Consider the following 17668-nt stretch of genomic DNA (forward strand, 5'->3'; position numbering starts at 1 on the left):
GTTTTTTTGCTCTTTAGACAATCTTCTGCACTTTGGACAAATCTTCTGCTCTTTAGACAGCTCAGTGCTGAAGAAAAATGGAAGCCGAAGGCTGGGTCTCACCGTTGTATATATACAAGGTGCGGACGTAGGAGAGGCCCACGCTGTGGGTGGGCGTAGACTAAAATTCTCAGTGCCGCGCAGGCGCGCGGAAGGGGTAAACCCAATAGCGATAGCCTTAGAGGGCTACGCCTATACGAAATAGAAACGTAACAGATCACGGGTCTCTGTTATGTGCACACCTCCGACTGTCCGGGCACTGCACTTCCGCAGTTCCAAAGGTTCCGCCATTTGCGTTCCGTGAACATTATAGTATAATACAGTATAGTATACTTCTTTGCGATGCGGACGTGGAAGATTCTGAATTGATTATGAATGAGAGAGAGCGAGCAGCAGAACGTGACGGTGAAAGTTAGCAGAAGAAAATATTTAGTCAGTCTGGCAGAACATGTGCAGTGTAGGTCACAGTCTGTCTGTTAAGTGTGTTGTTTCCGCAACTGCTGGAAAAGTGAAGGCAGTTAGCGCTAGCTAACAGTATTCCCATTCAATTACTTTAAAATGTCTTTTAATAGGCTACCTTTTGTGAAGTGGTTGTCTTTAATTGTCCACTGCATCTGTTAGGGCCTGTCCATAGGCTCGCCATTCATCTGTGACAACATCTGAGCCTCTTCTTACATGATTGTTGGTCGGCAACAGGTCTTCTCTTGAGCGATCTCTCACCACCTTGACAATGCGTTTTCTTGATGTAATTAAGTTGTGTTTTTTTGCTAAACTGTAAAATGTTCAAAATTCATACAGATTCATAAAGTGAAGAAACGTAAATAAAAGTTGTTTTCCTGCGCAAAATGTGTGTCACTTTACTTAAAACAATTACGTGTTATAAGGTCTTATAATTCATATGGTATTATGTCCACCTGTAATATATTATACAGGGATAAATATTTTAACACTTTACTTAAAGCAAACACACACACACACACACACACGCACAATAAATAATCTGTAATGCAATAGAATTGTGCGTTATATACTGCAAATAAATGCCACTATTTTAATTTTATTGCTTTATTTAATGTCAAATGATTATATTATTCGTCATGCTAAACAAATTTGTTTTCATTTATCAATTTACGCATCCATATATGTATCTATAAAACAGAAACGATACCTAATTCTAACCAAGAAAGGGCAGAACAAAGTTTTGTAAACAATGGTTGCCGACTTCATTTTTGCAAGGCTTCCAATCTGTCCACCTATGCAGTTTCTGTTCCATTTATGTGATCAGCCCAACTTGAATTAAAGAACACACTCATTACCTCAAAAGCTTCCTGCTACCCATCCCAAGATAACACAAATTAAGGGCAGCACACCTGTTGGCAAGGTCTTAATATTAGACGTGGCCCCACGGGGACCAGTCTGTCTCCAGCTGTCATCTTGGGCAGGTGGTGTGCCGGGGCAGCTGGGAGGAAACAGCGGACTGCTGGGCACCAGGTGGATATCCATTACAGGGGAGGTGGCAGGGGATACAAAGGAAGCAGGTTTCTCTAAGAGAGCTGGAGGAGAAATACAACATCAGTAATTCAGGTTCTTTCCCACTGGAGCTCTGGGCATACATTCTGGTAGATACATCATTTCCCTACTTGACTACATGACCTTTTACTGTACTACTGCTAACATTTCTAACAAATCCCTGTTATTCAATGGCTGACAGTATGACAAATTTTAATTCAAATATTTACAATATAACCAAGAAATATCAAGAAGCACAATGCACAAATATACGGGGCACACATTTTTAAGATTACATTATTTAAATCAAATAGTTAAAACTACTTTATGACCTCTAATCTGATGCTGAACTACTACTGGTCTGGTGCAATATGAACTGAGTTCTTCTTTACACTGGCTTATAGAGACAAAATGCAGTCATTTGGTTTTTAGTTTTTTATATCTGTTTTACTATATAAAAAATTATGTTTAATTTCTGCTTTTTGAATTTGCAGTAACAACAAATCAGAGCTCAAAACTAAGCCAAAGCGCCAGACTACTACCAAAGTAGCCAATAGCTAACAGCTAAAGCAACAGCGCTGTATCAAGTGAAAGCTAAACTAAAGCTAAATTTAATAAAATATCAATTTCACTTACATTACACTAAATAAAGCAATAGCGAAATCTAGATAAACCAGCTAAACTCCTGCTAACAGCAATTAGCTTAGCTGATCTTTGTGACTGGCTTCCATTACAACACACATTTAAATGTATTAAATTGTAGATTAATATGTTATATTGACTTCAATATAAATGTTAACAGCAGTGGCACAGACGGACACCTGCAATTCTGTTTGTAGATGCTGAAAATTATCAAAAGAAAGAGTGCAGTATTTTGGCATAAAACAACCAGCCTAAAAATATATAAAATGAAGGTATTACCTTTCGCTTCTTCTACACTTCACTGCTTCTGTTGGCACTGCTGGCACAGTACAATTTATAGTGCAGTTTTTCAACACCAAACACCTAAAGCAGTATTAACCTTGTAGTTTGTCCTGCAGCAGCACCATCTGTTCTGTCTGCTTCAGGTTGGCCATTTTCAGCTGCTGGTTCTCTTGCTCCATCTGCAAGAAAGCACATATACGTCTTAAACCACAACTTTTAGCAGCCATATACAACTGTTACACTGAAAGGAATTAAATAGTGTAGTTTTGGAGTAGTTTGTTTTAACTCAACAGTAAACCTGATATTGTGATATGAATTTTCAAGTAAGTGCTATGCTTCTTAAAACTGCTTAATTAGAGTGTTTCATTGGGTCGTCATTTATAAATGAGCATTTTTAAATCCTATGTTTGCAGATAGAACGAAGGCATATAAACAGCTGTAGATATTACACTTTCAGTCATAAGCATCTCTTGTGTCCACAGATAATGTCTCTCTGCAGGGTGAGGGCTTTCCCAGAGGCTCTAACTTAAGTCAGGGGTGTATCTATACATGTGTGAGCTTACCTGTCTAAGCTTAAAGGTGACCCAGTCTTTAATCTTGGCGGCTTTCTCCTCAATAATTTTTGCCTCCTGGGCTCTGACTAAGATCTGTAGTCAGAGAAAACAAAGTTGGTGGATTATTTCAACTTACATTTTATGAACATAAATGGACATTTCTGTTCTTTATCTGACAGCTCCATTCATACCTGTTTTTCCAGCTGCATCTCTAACCTCTTTATCGCGTCATCTTTTTCTTGAACCTGACTGGTTAGGTCTTGATACTTTCTGTACAACGAGCTCTCTGATTCGCTGGTTTGTATGTTTGCAGACTTCAGCTTTTCTTCCATGACATGGATCTGAAATGCATAATTAGAGGAGTGAACACACAAACACGGCAAAAAGAAAGCTCAAATTTGATGCTTTCATTTAGTTTTGAGAGGCACAAAAAAAGGGGCACTTTTTGCAAACTCTGACAAGAAAAAGCTGCCTAATCCCATAGGTATTTCTTGTTTTTAAAGAAAGGGCACCATTTAATTACCACCTACAGAAAACACCTGGAACAGCCAGTAATGACAGCAAATCGGAGATTGAACACAAGAGCAAGAGAGACAGAGTGGTGTGTCATCTGTGCTGTTTGAGTGTACTACTTAGTGGTTAGCAGTCCAACAAAATCCAACTGACTGTGTGACTGTATGGATACCAATTTTAGGATTTTTTCTTACATCCACAATGTTGAGCATGAAAGTTCATTCTTGATCTTATAATCGGTAGTTTGACAAACAAAAAAATCTTGATTCAAGGCCCACTTACAAGCTTTTTCCAAAGCTTTCAATCACAAATCAGTCTTTCTTATGCACAAATGCACAGGAAACAGTAGAAAGCATTACTTTTTTTGACATCTTTTACTGGAAGATATTTTTTTCTAATTTGTTTGCTACTTGCCTTGGGCTGTAATCAATGCCTCTTTCACTCAGCATTTTCAATATGCTGTTGTATACTAGCACTGTCTCACACTGCCAGTCTCCCTATTTCCTCCTCCCCGCGAAGTTTTGCATCTTGCACAGTACAAAGAACACATTATTCCCATAGCCAGGAACATTATTTATTGTTTTTTACAGCCAATTTACACATAGTATTGCTCCACAAAAGGGGTGAAAATTAAGTTTCCATCACTGCCCATCGAAGCTGGAGCCGTTAAATAATCACTACTGCAGAGTCATTTGACCCAACAATGCATGCAGATTGTACCATTTCCCACTGAAGACAAAAGCTAGATGTGAGTGGGTGTGGAATATTACATTACCTACATTTAGCAAATAAATCCAAAGCGACTTACAAAAACTACATTTAAACTCAAAAAGGAACAAGAGAAAAAAATATATCATGAGAAATTGGAAATTGGATCCCAAAAGCATGTTCAGAGAGCTCTGGTGCAAGTGCTTACTTAGGGCTTTCAAAGTTTAACCAGGAAGATAGTCTGTAATAACAAACATTTTGGAAATAATTTTATAGCTCAACTTCATATTCTTCATATTCGTTTAGCTAACCTGGGGGTTTGTTTACAACCTGTGTGACCACATGATTGCGCATGTTGCTTGCCATGTTGGACTTAGAAATTAACTCAGTGAGTACAATGCTATGATGGCCAAAATTACAAGAAAATAAGATCCAAGTTGTTAATAAAGAGGAATTATCCTTTAATTTTTCACAAACAGTGGTCTAAAGGATGAGAGCTGCCCCTGTACCTGTTTCTCAGCACTCTCAGCCCGCTGGTCAGCCTCCATCACCCTCTGCTCCAGCTCCTGCATCTGGAATAGAGACAAAAGAGATTCCTCAAGAGTTAAATTTCATTTAAAGAAGACCAACCGTGTTAGGAAAGAATTCTTAGTGAAGAGAATCTTGCTTAACAAAGAACAAGAAAGGCGTGTGGACATTTACATAGGAGGTCCATAGACATTCTGCAGAAGCAGCAGAAAGGTCATCAGAGGAGGGTGAAAATCTTTCACAAGAATGCTACTATGCATGTGTGCACAAACTTGCGTCACCTTTTGTGCAAGCATGCATACTCATGCTCTCAAGGGCAAACACCATCCATCCTGCAAGTAAGCACACATCTGCAAAGTTTAACCCAGGACTCCATTTCTTCTGAGTTCAGTGACCCAGGTGAAAGGAGAACAAACACACTAATGGATTCACTCTGCTTGAGAGATGCATTTGAATTCCTCCCTCCATCTTTGTTTCCCTTCCCTTTGTTTCGTTCTTTCTCCCTTCTCGTCACCTCCACAAAAGTCCCCCCCGAGTTCCCAGAATCCACCACTCACAACATTTAAACACTTCCTCGCATCCAAATTCACACTCGCTAGAGCCAGAGCGCATGTTGATGGTTAGTGGTTGGATGACTCTTCACCTCGAGGTCAAAAGCCTTCAGCGTGAGTCAAAGGATTTAACGAAGTTGAGCCAAGGAGCAAACAGCGCCTTGTCCTCCGTTCAAAAAACAAAAATAGGAGAGGCAAACAAGCACTTTAAGTAAACATAAAGTACCTCAGAAGTCAAAACGTATAACAGATGTGAGAAGTGGTCATCAGAAGACAGCCTGAAAGCCGCCACATCCAGTTTGAGTCATGGGATGTGAAGTGTGAGCTAGCATGGCGAGTGTGAAGCTGACAAAGAGGCCAAGTGGAGGTGTATGAGAGAACGTTTATATCAGGACTGGGAAGCTTCTCACAGAGAACAGCTTAAGCATCACAACTGGGGTTTAAGTGGCTTCCTTAGGGCAATTTTTGGCAGTTGAGTAGAAGGATGAGACCATGACCATGTTCCCACAGAGCCTCTTAGATGAACTCGAGAACACCTTCATCAACACCACCTGCCATGTTGATTTTTAATGGATGTCGCTGAACATTATTTACTGTATGAAATGTTTTTGCATACAGTTGTTACAAAATAATACATTCCTTCAAAAAACTGATACAACTACAATTGAACTGTCCATGGTTGTCTGGGTCACGTTTGCATTTCTACTAGTGGCAGAAGCTCTTTCAACCATTTATTTGCTATTATTAGTTATTTCACCAGAAAATTAAGTGCTTTAGCTATCTTAACTGTTTATCCACTACATTTAGCTAACCTTTTTATCCATTACTTTGACTGTGACTTCCTACACAGTCTGAGCAGTCAAATTGGTGATCTGAAGGTAACAAACTGGCTTCTTAAGGCTATCAGGTACAGATGCAGACTGTGTAAGCTAGGGCTGTCAGTTTATATCTTGGTTTAGATACTGCAGAGTGCAACTGTTGAGGCCTAAATCGCTGAGCAGGCATGACCCAACTATGCCTGCAATACAGCATCTGTCAGGCCACAGTGCAACACAGTAGCTTCTGCTGCTGAGAAGGCTGAAAATGGATGAGGTGGAAGTCATGTTTCATAAAGCTTTGTATTAGTAGTTTGAGTTGCATTTATCATCTGATTTAAGGATAAGTCTCTGAATTTTCAGTATTTTTACTGTCAACAAATCCCATTAAACGACTAAAGCCAACAATTAATTGATTTTTCTAGGATCACTGGATAACATCCACCATTACTAGAACATTGATACTGTAGTTAATTTGGAGTCAATCCCACAAACAATACGTTTCCTCCTGCTGCTGCAAATACTCAATAGAGCACCAAATCCGTGATGAAAAATTGTCCCCAATAAATGCACAATTTCTCTTGTTTGAGTAACTTTTGCTAAAAACTACAGTGTCAAAGCTGTTTTAGGAAATGATTTACCCATTTTTTTAAATTAAAGCACATATTTGTGATTTACCCCGCGACCCTGTACGTAGGATAAGCGTTTGACGATGGATGGATGGGATTTGTGACTTAAATCTTCAGAAGGAAGAAATGGGCTTGAGGTTAAGAGTCATTCTCAAAAGTAGTGAGAGAAACTAATGCGTTGTTGGTTTTTGTCTTTTCATGAAATTAGTTGACAATAACAAAAACATTTAATATCACCAATCTTACCCTGTGCCTCTTAGCTGAAAATAACAGAGCGATGGGTAATCTTCCATCCATCGTCAACCGCTTATCCTGCGTACAGGGTCGCAGGGGGCAGGAGCCAATCCCAGCTGACTTCGGGCAAAGGGCAGGACAGATCGCCAGTCCATCGCAGGGCCACACATAGACAAACAACCATGCACACCTTAGGACAATTTAGACCCAGAGAGAACCCCCGGGGAGAACATGCAAACTCCACACAGAAAGGCCGGGACGACCAGGGTTCGAACCCACAACCTTCTTGCTGTAAAGCAACAGTACTAACCACTGCACCACCAATTTTGTTTTTGTATTGAGTTTTGCAGAATTAGCTTGTGGGGAAGCAAAGTGTCGGCACCCTCTGTCTTGTAGTATGGATTCCAGAGGGACAGATAATATCCAGGGAGGTGGAGATAAGATGAGGGCTGGCTACAGACACCAGATCATCTGCTCCCCAGATAGCTAATAGATCTTTCACAGCTAAATAAGTGTTTACCGTTACTGCCAGACACTAACAGACAAGAGATCTGATCCTATAGATTGGATTATCCTGGTTATTCAGTCATAATTTTCCTTCAATTTCACCCCCTCAATTTTTTTAAACAGTTCATGCGATCAGGATCTGAAAATCTGTCGGTTAAGCTGGTCTTTGTTTACTTGTAAGCATTGGCAACACAGGTCACACATACAGTAGAAAAGGCAGAAAAAAAGTCATCCGATATTGGTTTCTCTGTGAAGTATCAGTTCACTGAGTGCTTTGCCTGTCCCTTAAATTTAATCATTAACCCTTGTGCACAGCTGATGGTTAGTAATGACTTTAGCTCAATGATTTAATGTTAAAACCCCTGTACAAAAGAGGGGAGGGAGAGTAGACAGGAAAGGGAAATAAGGCACTGGTAGAGAAAGAGTAAAATAAAAGCATGTGGGACATCAGCACGTAATTTCAAATAATTTTCTCTAAGAATTACATTAAATAGATATTGACATGGAGACAAAACAGAGGGTATTTTAATGAGTGAGAGAGCTGATAAAGTGCTCATACAAACACAAGTAAAATACAAGACAAAAGCATAAAACCTCGCAAACTCTTAACCAACAACCCTCAGAGGGTTAAAGCTAACAAACCTAAAAATGAAAAACAATCTTAAGGCAGTTGAACTATTAAAAAAAATATGAGATGATCCAAAAAAAAAAGCCCCTCATGAAAATAAATGTTTATACACACGATTGTGAACCAAGTGACCTTTCGGGAGTCTTCCTCGCTGACTGATACCAACGGTCTGAGTCAAACAACAGTATTTTGCTCCTTGAGCCACATGAGGCTTATAGAAGAGATTAATGTAATTTGTTCAGTATTAGATTATCCAAGTAATGAAAGAAAACCTTGAAGGGGGAATACCGCTCAATAGAAAAATTCTTCTGAGTGAGGTATTTCTATATTCTGGGACAAAAATAAGTACATTTGAAACTCTAAACCAATTTCTGGATGAATTTCCTCAACGCTGTTTCCCAACAGCCTCAATGAGGATTTCGATAAAGTCGTTCTCCTCTTCTCTTAAAGGTCATTCCCTGTAGAAAACATGTTCAGACTGTAATGCTTTTTTGGGCCAAATTATGTATTGTCACTTCGGCATCAGAAAATATACTATATATATATATATATATACACACACACACACACACACACACACACATACATATATATCTCTATCTCTGCTTCCCGCTCTCTGCCAGTCATTTCTGTATGGGGAAATTTCTGTTTTTATAAGCCACCAGCTGACAGCTGTCGATTGCACTTTCCTAATCCACAATAAAAACTCAAAAAACTCTTAAATGGAGTACTCATCCTGTTACACTCCTCACAAGGCAAATGGGGCATCTCCTTCTCTCTCTTCTCCCCTCACTCACAGTCAGGCTCTGCGGATAAATGCCATGTCACAGGCAACCACGTCAACTTTTTTCTTCATGTTTTTCCATACCAAAGTGGGTCAATGCGCAAAACACTCCTAACTTGGCAAGAGAGGGGATGAAGAGCGTGAAGCAGACTTTCCAAACAGCAATAACATGACGGAATGGTAGTCACTCAACACCCCTACACCCCCCAAAAAAACTCAGAAAAACACACTCAGCAGTACGGGCCTTAAACATCGCTCTTGTGTATTTGTATCAGAATGCATATGCATGCATGTTTATAAGAAAGACAAATGTGGAAGATTGATTAGCCTATTAAAAAAAGAAAGAAGTGGAACTCCTTTTCTTTGCTTAATGGCCAAAAAGGACATTTAACAATAAATACTGTGCTGGGTATTAACTTGAATGTTTTTACGAGAGAGGGGTGAAGGACAGTAATTAGTCCATTTTCAGAAAGCTTGAACTCCCTTCCATTCTTATCTTAATGGCTGAAATGACATGGGGCGCTAAGCGTAAGTGTGTATGTGTGAGTGTGGGTACCACTTCTATTAAGATGAGGAAAGCTGCAATTAATGGCTTTATTAGAAAGGGATAAAGCTGGCATTAGTCTACATTTTTCTTACAGTCAAAAAATCCAGCCCGTCCTCGCCAGAAAAACAGCCGTAAAGGTTCATTATTATATCTTATATTTACGTTTTTTGTTAAGCCATAACCTCTAGTGATGGAAGAAGTCAGGTTGGTTTGTATAAAGAGCATCTGTGTAAGGAGGTGGTGGAGTCGATGGATTTGTCAAACTAAAGGACTTTCACTTAGGAGACTGAGGTTTGAGTCTCGTGTAAAAAGAAATCATAGCTGACATTTTTTAAATAACATTTTGTATATGACTTACGTAATGTACTTATTTTAACCCAAACCACGAGCGTTTCATAAACCTAACCATGAAGTTTTGTTGCCTAAATCCAACCAAACTACCACCGTTTCACAACATTTACGATATTTTAAATACCATGTGACTTATTTCACTAATAGTCCGGTACCCCTTCACTGGACTGGTACTTGCCAACACTTGTACATGTCGTTTTGGGGAACAATCATATGTTGTTTACTTGTACAGACATTATCATTTTGGGGCACTTGACAATTAACCTATTTATTTGTTTAGGTATAAGGACATCCATCCATCCATCCATCGTCAACCGCTTATCCCGCGTACAGGGTCGCAGGGGACTAGAGCCAATCCTAGCTTACATTTTGGGCGAAAGGCGAGGTACACCCTGGACAGGTCGCCAGTGGTATAAGGACATGTTGAAAAAAATCCCACAAAAAGACCAAAACCAACAATACGTTCACAATCCCTCCACCTTTTAGAACATGCTGACTTCCATACCCTCTCTGTTGCACTTAGCCCCAAGCACACTTTGTCCTACTGAAGACATAAATCTTCAAAAACAGCTCACAAATGTGTACTTTCATTTAAAAAAGGCTGAGTAAGCTGGACACTGTAGCTTTCAGTAAATGTTACTAAAGCAGGAGAAAGCAGTTGTTGAAGGACAATTTTCAGCTGCAGATTATTACACATTAGGTGCTCTAGTATTATTTAGCGTATGTAGGATTCATCTGTTCATTAGCCTGCTAACTTGGGAAAAATCCCTTTGGTTTTGGATCCTCCTCCAAAAATATTGTTGTGGAAGAAGCCTTTATTAATGACTCTAAGTTATAAATGTTTGTGTGTGTTGCATTGGATCTCACAGTCAAGCTGGAGGTCTGACAGAACCTGCCAGAGGACACAGCAGGGAGTCGTCCTGCCCTTATCAGACACGGGGTTATGTTTGGATTGTAAACATCCCGCGGACTGACTGAACCACACTACTACTCCAGAATTAGAAATGATACAGAAAGCATACAACTGTGACACTCAAAACAAAAGCAGTTCCAAGCTATACGAGTCTATAAAGAACAGCCACTTGTGAAGTTACAGAAGAAAACTGAACTGAAAACTGCAGAAAAGTCAAGACAGGAGAACAGTTTTTCTGCTAATACACTCATTCCTCCTTCCCCTAATCCAAACACTTCCACTCTTTTACCAACAAATCTTCAGAGTAGAGCTGAACCTCCTAATGACAGCTGATTACTTTCCAAAGTGTCTGGTAGTCAGGCTTTACAACAGCCACGAATTTACAAGCATTTGGCCGGCGGCTGGTGGTTATTTCCACAACTTGAGGGGAAGCAGCAGGAACGATGATTTAAATGTTAAATATTCATCTTGGATGAAACTGCAGCCAACCCCTAATGACACAGAATGAGTGGACCAAATGTTTACCAAATAAGCTGAGTAATCTCATCTGTCTTTATGCACACACATAAACATACAGTCACCCATACCTGTATTTCTAACTGATTCACATGCTTTATGCGCAAAACACTTAAAAACACCGCCAGAAGAGGAAGATGATGAGAAACTGACTTCTTCACAGTGTTTGGTCAGAATATATTGTGGAATGGTTTCTTTTGCAGATGAAAGTGGCCGACAGTTTACAACTGCCGAATAAGAGTCATGTCAAAACCATCAGTTCAAACATGTGACACGTGCTGTAGTTTAAGCTGAACAAAGCAAGCAAAATCTTACTGAAAATCCAGTTCTCTTTTCCTTCTGTCCTTACATAAATGTTTCTGAACTTCCTACGCCATTCCTTTAAGTGTTTTACGATAAACCTGCCACTTTCACTTACACACCAACAGTATTGGGAGTTTGCTATAGCTGTGGGGTGCCCTCATGGTTTAGGGATGAGAAAATGACTATGAATAGCAAATCCCCATCTCCACTATTGCTTTATAATAAAAGGCGTGAAATGCAAAAAAAAAGCAATCAACTTTGTAAACTAGAAGTCAGCGTCACGAGATGTAAAATGATAGTTTTAGACAACAATATATTAAACTTAACTGCCAATCTGTTTTATTTTTTATACATAGAGAAGTTTCAGAGTTGGTAGTATGAAGGAAAATATCAGACTGGACATGCCGAACATAACATAACTGACACAATTGATGATACATTATTTTATATTGTTTTTATTTTAATTTAACAGTATGTTAATCAATTTTCAGGTCAGCTATACTGCATAAACATATTCCATGTTGACTCTTTTATACTGTATTTTAGCTAGCTTATGTTAGTTTTGTCAGTTAAGCTAGCTCATTTAGCATACTTTACTACACAACACTGACACCTGGCAGTTTCTGGGTCTAAATATAGATTAGCAACTTGTTTCTATGTAAGAACTAGTATCTGTGGTGCGTCCTGTTTTAATTTATTATTGTGTTCATATCCACTTAATAAACACTTACATTATAACTATGTTTAAACATATGAAAAGTTGGTGCAACTGGCTCCAGAAGACTGAAATCCTTATTAGAAAAACTCTGCTTGCTGTAATTCCCATGCATGATGACTTTCGCTATTACCTTCTCTGCCAGCAGCTCTCGGATTTTCCCAGCCTGGATCCGGAACCTCAGCAGCTGCATCTCCAGAGCGATGCAGCGTTTCTGCCAATCCACGCTGGCCACTCTGACGGCTCCCGACCCACCGCTCTCCAGCACGTCGGCCATGGCGAGGATTCAGAGCTCTGCCTCTGGACTCAGACTCCACTGAAAAATGGAAAACACAAGTCTACTCAGCACTTCATGCTTACATACTGTATATGGTTTGTCTGATTTGAGATTGCTGTCAAGAGTATACTGTATTAGCTGTTGTGAAGATAATAACTTTGTCCTGAGTGACACATTTAACTTGAATCTAAAGTCTTTTTTCTTTTCACAGTAATAAGGAAGCAAATAACATGAATCAGCCCAAACAGGATCCACAAATATGGTATTTCCTCGAGTAGTCCAGCTTCTGTTTTCATTTATAGCACAAGAAAATAAAAATCTGACTTAACCCCTACAAATGCTCTCCGCTGACCACACTTCCCATGATTCACTGAGGAAATGTGAGTAACTCAAACACTAACGATGAGTCCACACTGACATGAGGTTAATGAAAGCTTCCTCTCACTTTCCGTGTTGCTCTGTGACTATAACTACAAAGAAACATTCATACGTAAACATGTCCTGTACAAAGAAACAGACAGCTTGGAGAGATATTGCCACAGCCGGAACTTTTCTTTCCTTTTCGTCCCCAGTCTCTCCACATGCCCACACACACTGAACAAAACCTCAGCAGGGAGGCTGTGTGTCGGTGGGGGAGTTGGGTTCATGCGTGCCGGCTCCCAGGCCTGCCAGCTACAAAGCAGGTCAGCGCTCTGCTTTTTAGCCAAATTACCTACTAACCCAATCCCCTGGTCTCTCCCACCTCCCCGCCCACAACTCCCTAGCCATGCAATCCCTTCTTAATTACAAGGCAAGACTGAAACGGGATCCCGCGCAGCACAATAGTGTCTTTCTGCATGACAGTCCCATCACAGCTAGAGAGGGGGGCCGTCAGCTCGCCTCGGCAAAGAAAGGAGGAAAGAATGTATGAGAATGAATGGGCCGACTGCTGAATGTGGGAAACTGGGGCGCTGAGGTTATTTTCACCTGGGGACGATTGACTAGTGGCTATTTTTTTCTGGGAGGATATTCATTTACAAAAGGTTAATACCCTACTGTGTGAACTCAATAAAAGTCTGATTATCTTGAGATAAAAGTAACAATAAGAATCAGCTTTGGGCTTTGAACTCGCAGGAGCCCAGCAATGACGCTGAGATGTGAGAGATTTTGAGTGAAAGTTTGCCTATCATTAAGTAAAAATGATACCAAAAGCAGTTTAAGAAAGTTAAAAAGTTAAGCAGTACTCAGACAGAAAGACAGACAGACTCAAAGTGCAGCCAGACACCGTCAGCAGAACAGCAGACATTCAAAGTCCAGCGACTATAACTGCACCATGGCACTCCCTACAATTAGCATGCTCATAAATACAGGCCTAGCAAACAAATTACAGAAGACATGCGTGTGGAGGTTTCGCCAGCCGACCGCTGTACCCAGGCTGGACAGTCATAGTCCAGCTACCGACGTCTCCTCTCTCTCTCTCTCTCTCTCTCTCTCTCTCTCTCTCTCTCTCTGGGGCAGACTGGTGTATGAAGGTCAAGTAAAGAGGGACGCCGGCATGGAGAAGAGAACGCTTGAATAAGCCCTGCTTGGCCACAGTGGGCAAGCCAGGACAGATGAGGCCAGGCCCTCTTCCAGAAGCTAACAGCTGGGTGTAAACAAGCTATTTGATGGTTAAACACTCAGCGCTGCCATGCTAATTCTCCCCGGAACAATTCCTATAACACTCCCTGCTTGTTGGACATGAGGGGGTTGTTACAGTTCATGCCAACCGGTGCCAGGGAGTGGATAATCAGCAAGTGTAAAGTTAAACTTTGTGCAGGATGAGGAAGGAAGGCAACCAGAGGTTACAAGAGGCCACTTCTCTCTGCATCGGTGTGCATAAGGACAAAGTCAACCCGACATCACCAGCCTGTCAAGAATGAGGTCAATTTCACTGTGTGTGTGGGTGTAATGTAGCTTTTGTTGCAGCTAAGATTTAAACTGGAGTAATTTTCTCCTTTTGCATGAGCATAACCCTCCATTGTGGGATGGTTTATAGGAACGCAGAAGACTGTTTTCCACTGAGTCTACTGTTATATACAATCTGATAAATACTCTTCTCTTCTGCATCTCCATCTGGCATATGCCAATGCTCGAAACATTCAGGTGTAGGGCAAGCTTTCCAGGTTCTCCTTGTTTGGTAATACCCAGGCCACCCAGAGCGGGCAGGCAGGGAGGTGCACAGATGAAGCCCAGAATGGTGAGTCCTCTCCTGGCTGCAGAGAGACACAAAGGCCCTGGGAGCTTCTCTACTTCCATTTAGCTGGGGGAACTTGCATGTAGCCGCAGCCAGAGCAAACACTGGGGAAGACGACTGAATGGAAACGCCACCGCAGCGATCCCAGCAGGATCGTTTCAACGTCTGCCATCGCCGAGAACTGCTTTTCCATTGACTAGACTTATACAGTTATGCTGCATTATTCCTCAGACTGAGTGAGATTTGAAATCCAGAGAGGAGAGTTTTTATTCAAAATGTGGAAGCTATCAGAGCTCGTTATAAAATTGTTTGGACGGGACAGTGTGTGGCGTTTCTGTCTGGCTGTTTGACTGCACCTTTGGTCAAAGGATCGAGGGCGTGTGCTGCTCTTCAGAGGATGCAAGGAGCACACGTCCTTGCACTGACTGAAACCCCCCTTAATCACCACATATTCAAACACACACTCCCCGGCCAGTCGTAACTCTTCAGCGCTTGCTTATCAGAACACAGACAGACATAGATGGAGATGCACACTGAAATAGATTGGAAACAGACACACACAGTCTGACACACTGCTGAGCATGCAGCTGCGGTGATGTAAGTGATTAGGTGGTTCAGTGATATCATCCCCACCAGACATTTCAAATCCCCACTGCTGTTGTCTCTGCTGAGGTCCAGCTTGGCTTCCCCACGTTTTTTGCATCTGACCACCACACACTCACAAAATAAAAAAAGACTCCCGTCAAACAGCACAGGAGCATATGTGTAAATCTGGGTCAGTCGCTGCAGATTTGTGTCAGCATGGCAGATCTCTGTGTACAAAAGGAGACAAAGACAAATTATCAGAGAACACGAGGAGTCAAGTATGGGTGTGTTAAATATTGCCTTATCTTCTGCTCTGCAACCCCATATGTTTAACAAAGGGGACCTCTGTCGACTCCCATCCGGCCAAGTAGGCCTCACGCTTTTGTTTAAATTAGTGCCTCACTATTTTGGTCCCATTTTGCAGCTACAGCTGGGATTTCTTCCTATAAGAGGGGGGTGTTGGTAGTGGCTCTCCAACACAGCTACAAATTTTTTAAACTTTGACCCCATTCTTGGAAAACAGAGGTTTAATGTAATTTGATGAAAAAGGAGAATGTTTTAAAAGTTAATAAATAACAGCGTGTTCCCTACTTTTTATTCTTATCTTGTAATAATTCAGATTCAAAAGGCAATTTCAACAGAGTAATTACTCAAATTAGACATTTAAAGCCCTACAGAGGCAAATGCAAGTCCTTAGCCTGTTTTTTTAAATCATGAATACACCTCAAGTTTATCCTAACATTTATCATCTTATCTATCTTGTCTTACTCCTCCTCCTTTTCCTATCTGCCTCATCCCTCCTCCTCCAACACCTCTCACTTTTTCACCCCCCTGCACTTGTTCCCCCTCTCTTTGCAGCACCTTTCCCACCTTCCTCTTCCCTCCCTCTTTCCTCCTCTTCCCTCCCTTTTCCCTTCCATCTTTCCTCTACTACATCCTCTCCTCCTACCTTCGCCAGCAAGCAAACCTGCAGCTCTCTCTCCCAGCTCAGGTTAATGACAAGCCTCAGCAAACTGACCTCACTCATTATCAGTCTCAGCCTTAAATACAGGCCCTGACATTCTTCTGTACTGAGGTGTAAACATCGACCTCTGCAGCCCTCCATCCTACACACACACACACACACACACACACACACACACTTCAAAAGTGTTGACTCTCCTGCAGCACTTCAGGGCATGGAGAAAGGCATCATTTTTGAAGGGGAAAAATCGCATGAGTTATAGCAAAAGACACACCCTACCATACACTGTGAGACAGAGATAATATATCTTCTCTTCATGCTTTAGCTTTAGAAGGTGTTATAGCTATGGCTGCTGCTGGAGGGGTCAGATTGATGTAGGCTATGGAGCAGTATGGACCATCATGATTTCTCCAGATGCGCATGATGAAGAGAAGTGTGCATATGTGGCAGACATACATATGCACAATTTCCTCTAAAGTCATGCAAATATAAACATGTTTTTTCCCCCCATTTCTGGATTCACATATAGACTTAATATAGCTTTAGTAATATATTTAGAGCTACTCCAAGACACGCATTGGCCGAGATTTTGTCCAAAAAAACCCACAAGGAACAGGTGTGCCAGGCGCTTAGTAGAATAGTAGCAACAGTAAAACCGTCGGTCAGCGAAAAAGAGTTCAATCAAACTTCTGACATCTCTCTCAATACTCCGCTGAAGCTGCGGCTTTTCTCCCAAACAACCTCCTGCGTCTTGGTTAAATGTGTCTTTTGGCATCTGCATTACAAACACTGCGTGACATGCTGGAAGCAAAGAGATAAATCGGCAGTTTGCTTCTACAGCAGAGCCCTTCACAGCTTCTTTACCTTGTATCTTTGTTGTCTCTCCCCCCCTTCAGTCGGCTTTCTCCGATCACGGACACCTTCCCCGGTAATTCGCTGCAATTGGGCTCATAACGACTTCTTCTTCAGTACGTTGACTTTCTGTCTGCTCTCAGTCCTCATTAGTTTGTTTGTCAGTGTTTCATGTCTTGTGTTGCCCTCGTCCCGCTGCTGTCCTTGGCTTTCTTTGGAGCGCAGACTTCAGTGGGACTCACTGAGCTCCATTCAACAGACTCATCCCATATTCCTTTAAAGGGCCCATTGCAGGATCAAATTTCTCCAGGAGTCAGGCCCCCCTTATAGGCAGGAGCGGCTCAGGATATTGCATTAAGGCTGCCTAGAGGTTTTTCTTCCAGGATGTAAACACGTTCTTGATTTCTTTGAGCTGATGTCTGAACCAGAGTTTAATTTACAGCTTTACACACTGAAGATTAAATATCCCCTTCAGATATGTTTTAAGATAGTATAAAAACTCTTGAT

The 17668-nt window shown here is 41.2% G+C and overlaps 1 protein-coding gene across 1 annotated transcript; it reads right to left on the reverse strand.

Moving 5' to 3' along the window:
* Positions 1–1168: 1168 nt before the first annotated feature.
* On the reverse strand, positions 1169–17433 carry LOC119910956 (pleckstrin homology domain-containing family H member 1-like). The gene is made up of 7 exons (XM_038729824.1): positions 17174–17433; positions 12402–12584; positions 4757–4819; positions 3218–3367; positions 3036–3119; positions 2570–2651; positions 1169–1592 (listed from the first exon to the last, which is right to left on the reverse strand). The coding sequence occupies exons 2-7, from the start codon at positions 12543–12545 to the stop codon at positions 1357–1359; spliced, it is 759 nt and encodes a 252-aa protein (XP_038585752.1). The 5' UTR covers positions 12546–12584; positions 17174–17433; the 3' UTR covers positions 1169–1356.
* Positions 17434–17668: the final 235 nt, after the last annotated feature.

This window comes from Micropterus salmoides, unplaced genomic scaffold (genome assembly GCF_014851395.1).
Source record: "Micropterus salmoides isolate LMB-PRFRI ecotype aquatic unplaced genomic scaffold, ASM1485139v1 Ms_hic_scaffold_19, whole genome shotgun sequence".
NCBI lineage: Eukaryota > Metazoa > Chordata > Actinopteri > Centrarchiformes > Centrarchidae > Micropterus > Micropterus salmoides.

Excerpts from the sequence above, each read along its gene's own strand:
- LOC119910956 (XM_038729824.1), bottom strand. The coding sequence starts at position 12,545 with ATGGCCGACGTGCTGGAGAGCGGTGGGTCGGGAGCCGTCAGAGTGGCC. Across the intron at positions 3,120-3,217 it reads AGATGCAGCTGGAAAAACAG|ATCTTAGTCAGAGCCCAGGA; the intron begins GTATGAATGGAG and ends CTCTGACTACAG. Across the intron at positions 1,593-2,569 it reads GCTGCAGGACAAACTACAAG|CTCTCTTAGAGAAACCTGCT; the intron begins GTTAATACTGCT and ends TTTCTCCTCCAG.